The 6,661-nt window shown below is 39.7% G+C and overlaps 2 protein-coding genes and 1 pseudogene across 2 annotated transcripts in view; all 3 read right to left on the bottom strand.

Annotated features, from left to right (window-relative positions):
• Positions 1–435: 435 nt before the first annotated feature.
• LOC112518336 lies at positions 436–1,926 on the bottom strand (annotated as a pseudogene).
• Positions 1,927–4,308: 2,382 nt separating this feature from the next.
• LOC112518335 (zeatin O-xylosyltransferase-like) lies at positions 4,309–5,890 on the bottom strand. Its single transcript, XM_025125985.1, has one exon. The coding sequence runs from the start codon at positions 5,888–5,890 to the stop codon at positions 4,496–4,498; it is 1,395 nt and encodes a 464-aa protein (XP_024981753.1). The 3' UTR covers positions 4,309–4,495.
• A 139-nt stretch (positions 5,891–6,029) lies between these two features.
• Positions 6,030–6,661, bottom strand: part of LOC112518334 — a 4,441-nt gene continuing 3,809 nt past the window's right edge. The window contains exon 4 of the mRNA XM_025125984.1: positions 6,030–6,107. Within this exon, the coding sequence (XP_024981752.1) occupies positions 6,030–6,107 (78 nt within the window). The remainder of the gene's footprint in view (positions 6,108–6,661) is intronic.

The following is a 6,661-nucleotide window of genomic DNA, read 5'->3' as shown; positions in this document are numbered from 1 at the left end:
TTTTGGGCTGTTTTTTGGGCTTGGATGATGAGAAGACCAAAAAAACACAATAATCACATTTTCTCTCCTTTTTTTTTTCTTTCTTCAACTTAACTGGCCTCATAAAATTAAGTATCAACTTAAATTAAATTGGCACTTTTTAAGCATATATTTATCATTAATTGTAAGGTACTTTGACGTAAAAATGCATAAAATTGCACTTATCAGTGTACTGAAATGTTTTCGGATACATTTTAAAAAAACTAATGGTATCAGTTATCAAACCAGTGTTTCTCAATAATCTCGAAAAATAAGCTAGTTATGATTGTGAAACATGAAGCAACAATAAACCAAGAAATACAATATATATATATATATATATGAAAAATAGGATTTGAATAGATAAAAGATGTACACAGACACGTTTTATCCGCTCTAATGTTAAAAGAGAGTGTTCCAAATTATAGGTGAAACATCAAAACATAGTCCAACCATCAAAGGATCGATTTTCTCTGTTTTGATAGGAGATATGTTGCTATTTCGGCCTCCGGATGTAGGAAACAAACGAATCAGTCTCCTTACGAGATACACCACCGTCGGCCACCGATCTCCGAACAATGCCGCCCACTTCCACAGCTCTCTTTCGCATCTCCTCCCCTTCTCTCGAATCCATTAGTCTCCGAATAATATCTTCCACCACCATTGCTGTCACCAACTCGTCTCTACATCCCCAATCCACCACCACTGCCAATCCAATTCTAAGAACCTCCGTGACGAAAAACGCATTTCGTGGCTGATCAGAATGCATCGGCCAAGTGGCCATTGGCTCGCCCATCAATATACTCTCCATAGTCGAGTTCCATCCACAATGACTCATAAAACCACCCGTCGCCGAATGTCCCAAAATCGCCATCTGTGGGGCCCATTCCCGCACCACCAGTCCCTGCCCCTCCACACGCTCTTCGAACCCATTTGGCAACTCGATCATCTTAGCCTCGTCAACGAACACATCCCCCTTGTCCGCGACTCGAGCCACCCACACAAACCTTTGTTGGCTTCTCTCTAGCCCAATTGCTAGCTCTTTAACCTGTTCATCACTAAAGGTCGTTGTGGTTCCAAATGACACATAAATGACCGAACCAGGAGGTTGAAGATCCAGCCATTGCAAACATTTGTGACGTTCTCAGTAACCGTCACAAATGTTTGGTGACCAGAGTTAATCGGGCCCACTGCCCATAGCTTCTTTTTCTTTTTATCATTCTTTTCTTCTTCTTTCTCTAAATATTCGATGTATTCACCTTCGATGGATCTTGATGAATCGAATAACGTTCCAACATGAAACCCATCGTGGCCCTGTTGAAGTTTTACAAATTCTTGAAACTCCGGCGATAAACAGCCGTCTTGAGATGGAAGTCCGTTTAATATCTGCAGGTCTGCCGGAAACTGTTTGCCGGTTCCCTTCCAGGTTGTACAGAAGGAGTCGAAAGCAGAAAGGGCACTGAAGATGTAAGTCTCGACGTTTGATATCTGATTAACGTCTTGGACGACGTACGACATCATGAAGTCATGAACAACGGCGACTCTGCCGGTGGAGCTAGAAAGAGAGAGTACGAGGTTGGTGAATGGGCGGCGGAGATGGAGGGTTGACTCGAAGGCGGGTTGCTGGTGGGAAGGGAACCGATTGGAATGGTGCGGCGGTGGAGAAGTGAAGAGAGGGATCGGAAGTTCATGGAAGTGGATGAGGTTGGAGGCGGTGGAGAGTGGATCGAGGAGGTGGAGGCGTGAACGGAGTTGGCGGATGTGGGTGGTGCTGCTGACGAAGTGGACGGCGATGTTGTAGGTGGATATAAGGCGAGATAGGTATGCGAACTGGTTGAGGTGGCCGTGAGCTACGAACGGCAGCATTACCACCACCACCTCGGTTGCCGGCCGGTGTACGGAATCCATTGTGGGTGATTTGGTGATGGAATGCAAGAGAAATTCAAATAATAATGGAAACAAAAGAAAGGAGACAGTGGATTAGATGAAGAAATTGGAAAACTTATACTGATTAGATTTATTAATACGTTTTTGAGTAAATAAATAATAATAAAAATAAACAAGATGTAAAGAATTTTATAAAGGTAGGTTTATTTGAGAAGCCACAAGTATTTGAAAATTAAAGATGTGATCCTATCTTTTCTTACGGTTAAAATTGGTTAAGAATTGCAGTTTTGACTGGTCAAATAAATTATAGATGAGTAATTTTGTAGCTTTTACGAGTAGGCGGTAAATAAGTGTACATGTAAACTCATAGTTTATATGTGAATCTGTTAATTAGTTCATATATGCATTTGTTTTGCCGCCTATTTATAAAAGTTATAAAACCACTCTCTATCTTTCACATACCATGCAATGAATTTGATGCTTTATAATCAAAGTCATAAATCTTTACCAACTAAAAAACCAAGATCACTTCTCTATTTATTAAATACTTACCGCTTCTAATTAGTAATTAGGGGGTGTTTGAGATTGATTATAAAAACAATTTATTAAGTTATTTCGGTGTGACACCGGTAATAAGCACTTTTAAGTGTTGGATAAACCACTTATACCGGTGTCAAACCGGTAATAAAGAGTTGTTAAAGAAGTTAAACTCTTCTGACTTATAATAAGTTGATAAATGTTTTTATAAAAAAACATAATTTATTTTAAATAATGAATCTCAAACACCGAAAGCTATGGCTGAATTTGTATATTTATTTTATAATATGGTACAAGTTGGATAATAAAATAACATAAAAGATATGTTTACTTAAAAATAAATGTATTTTATTGAATAATATTTTTTTAACACGTCATTAGAGAATTTATATAATCTTTCAAGGTTGGATAATAAATTGCGCAAAATATCATATTACATGGGATGTATCGAATAGTATTAAATTATTTATTTACGGTTAATTTATTATATTCAAATAAATCTATAACAGAGTAAATTGTAAATTTCGTCCATATGATCTATATGAAATTACATTATACGTCTTTAAATCAAAATAATTTATGAAAAACGTCTCTGTAGTTTATATTTTTATGCGTCTTTGGTCCCTTGTCCTAACTCTGTTAAGACAAATCCATTAAACAGGTTTACTTTGAGGGCATTTTACTAGAGAAAGAGACAAGGGGTTTACTGGAGAACAACGACAATGGTTACAAAAATAAAGGGGTAACTGGTGATGAGATTTCTTGATGAGGGGAGATATAATGTTGTGGTCTGATAGATGATGGGGTAGGAGCAAATCAAAGTTTGATTTTAACTATGGGGGAGGAGCAGATCAAGGTTTGATTTTAACGGGGGAAAGGAGCAGATTAAGGTTTGATGCGGGGGGAGCAGATCAAATCTTTAAAGGTTTCCTATGTGGTCGGAGATGCAGATTCAAGGGAGTGTTGCCTCTGTGTTGCCGAAGTGAAAGAGGGTCACGGTGGTTGTATCCTTGGTGGGGTGTGTTGGATCTACGTTTCGTCGGATACGAGGTAAGGAACGAGGCGGTGATCGTCGTTTATCTTCTGTAGCTGTAATAGGTTGAGGAGCAGTGGCCAGAAATGTGAAGGGGGTCATTGTGAGTAGCGGAGATGGAAGATTTTGGGGGAGGCCAGATATGAATAACCCGTGGCCGGAGAAATGAGGAAGATGATGTAGTTTACCGTTCACGTGAGAAAAAAAAAGAAAAGAAATATGAGTAAAATGACTAACATGTCCCACCCAGTTAACCTACTTAAGAGAATCATCTAATGGTGTTAGAATAAAGGGATCAAAGATGTGTGAAATTGTAAACCATAGGGACGTTTTTCAAAATTATTTTAATTTAGGGACACACAATATATTTTAATAAACCACAAGGACGAAATGTGTAACTTACTCTAAAATTTAAGACTAAATTGTGAAGTATATATCGGTGAGTCATTTGGACTTTGGGAGTAGTAATTAATAAGACACTAGCACAAGAAGTCATAAATTGTGGTAATAATAGAATCCTTAAGTATATAAGAATAAACTATAAAATGTCCCTTCAAAAAGCTTTATAATAGGTTTATAGGACGCTTTAGTCGTTTTAACAAGTATTTTAAGACGTTTTTAAAGTAAATTATCATATTAACTATTTTATAATAAGTGTCCTATAAACTCATATTTTCACAAGACAATTGTGTTTACATGACACTTTTTTAAAATAATGTTGTATTGGGATAGCTCCCTTTACATTCAGATTGAATCAGTTGTGTTGAATTAGAGTGTCGTGCACGAATGTGTGCCAGATACTTGGCTAATATGTATAGTGTCAAGTGCACAAATCAAACAATGACAAATATATACCGGAATTAGCCTAATAAATAAGTGGACTACTGGATGGTGTTTTCTTTGGGTGTGAGATTTAAACCTATGATTATTATGATAAAGGAAAATAAAAGGTTTTACATCAACAATAATTGTGAAACAAAGAAAACATGCTCAAATCGAAGGACCACCTTAAAGTTGTTATCACTCCCTGCTGATGAAGGAAATGAAGGAATCAATCTCCTTACGACATACGCCACCATCGGTCACTGATCTCCGAACGGAATCCGCCAGTTCTGCCGTCCTCTTCCGCATCTCCTCCCCTTCCCTCGAATCAATTAGTCTTCGAATCAAATCCTCCACTACCACCGAAGTCACCAACTCGTCTTTGTGTTCCCAGTCGTGCACCATCAATCCAATTCTAAGAACATCCGTGATTAAAAACGCATTCCATGGTTGATCAGAATGSATYGGCCAMGTGATCATTGGYACRCCRGTTGATATACTCTCYRTGCTCGAGTTCCACCCACAATGACTCATGAACCCACCCGTCGCTAAATGTCCCAAAATCTCCAATTGTGGTGCCCATCCGCGAACCACCAATCCCCGCCCTTCCACCGCCACTTCAAACCCATCAGGAAATTCCGCCATCTTAGCCTCGTCACCGAACACATCCCCTTTGTCCGCGGCTCGAGCCACCCACACAAACCTTTGCTGGCTTCTCTCTAGCCCGATTGCCAGCTCTTTCATTTGTTCGTCGCTAAAGGTGGTTGTGGTCCCAAAAGAAACATAAACGACGGAATTAGGAGGCTGCAAGTCCAGCCACTGCAAGCATTTGTGACGGTTTTCTGAAACCATAGCTAATGGTTTGTTAGCATGGTTGAACGGTCCGATTGCCCAAACCTTCTTGGACCCTTTGAGCTCTTCTCTCTCTAAATATTCAAGATATTCACCTTCAATGGCTCTTGATGAATCGAACAACTCTCCGACGTGAGAAGTCACATGTGGGTATTGAAGATCCACCAGTTCCATAAACTCCGGCGAGAAAGCTCCATCACCGGACGGGATTCGTTTCATAACTTCTGAGTCCACCGAAAAAGGTCTTCCACATCTCTCCCACTCTATCCAGAAGGTGGCGCATGCAGAGAGGGGATTGAAGATGTAAGTGTCGACGTTTGGAATATTGTGGACGTCTTGGAGGACGTACGACATCAGAAAGTCATGGACGACGGCGACTCTTCTGGTGGTGGCGGAGAGAGAAAGTATGAGGTCGGCGACTGGGCGGCGGAGATGGAGGGTTGAGTTGAAAGCGGGTTGTAGGTGGCAAGGAAAGCGTTTGGAATGATCGGGAAGAGGCGAAGTGAAGGGAGGAGTTGGGAATCCATGGAAGTGGATGGGGGTGGAGTCGTGGTGGCGTGAACGGAGTTGGCGGATGTGGATGGTGGTATTGACGAAGTGGACAGGGATGTTATAGGAGGATATAAGGTGGGAGAGGTGGAGGAGTTGGTTGAGATGGCCATGAGCTACGAACGGCACCATCACCACCACCACCTCCGCCGCCGGCCACTGTATCGTACCATTTTGCTCGTGGCTGCCCATTTTTGAGATATGATTCATGACGAGCTTCATTGAGATATATATACATATATAAATAATTTGACGGAAATAAGGTTAATTAGTTAAGGGTGAATTATACTGACCCATCCCTTGTCTACTTCCTCCTAAGTCCTACCCCATCTTAACTGGCCACCATATGCAGATCAGACCTCCCTCTGTGGCAGTGACCAACAAGCACCATGAGCATCTCACGCTCCACCTGCAACTGTTATCTTCTCCAATAAGCCCTGTGAACATTTCTAGTCATCGTGGTTCATTTAGGGTTTGTTTTTAATGTTGTGACCGTCAAGATCGAAGCTCCCTCTAGGTTTGATTTTGGATCTCGTTTAGATTATGAAATTAGGGTTTTGATTATGCATATGGGTAATGGGGTGTGTTCAGAATTCATGATGGTATGCATCTGCTTTAAAATGGCCATCATTTGTTGACTCACATTTCCATCATTTTGTTTTTGACAAAATCAAGAGTTGCAGTGACCATTAAACTTAAACACTCAACATCCACGTCATGATCAAAATCTTATCCCTAAAATTTATTTAACAAAAAGCGTTGGTTTCATATTTCTCAATGGGGAGTGATAATGGCACCCCTAACAGGGGTGTTGATTGTTTGGAAGTTATGCATCACTAAAATCTATAAACATTAAATTAATTTAATAATATATTTAATATATAATTATCATTATTATTTAATATATATATATATATATATATATATATATATTCTTCACTTATATTTTATAGATATTGTATA

This window comes from Cynara cardunculus (assembly GCF_001531365.2).
Source record: "Cynara cardunculus var. scolymus isolate 2C chromosome LG 9, CcrdV1, whole genome shotgun sequence".
In the NCBI taxonomy this organism is placed as follows: domain Eukaryota; kingdom Viridiplantae; phylum Streptophyta; class Magnoliopsida; order Asterales; family Asteraceae; genus Cynara; species Cynara cardunculus.
Note: the sequence above shows the minus strand (reverse complement) of the source record. Positions and strands in the feature narration are given on the sequence as shown.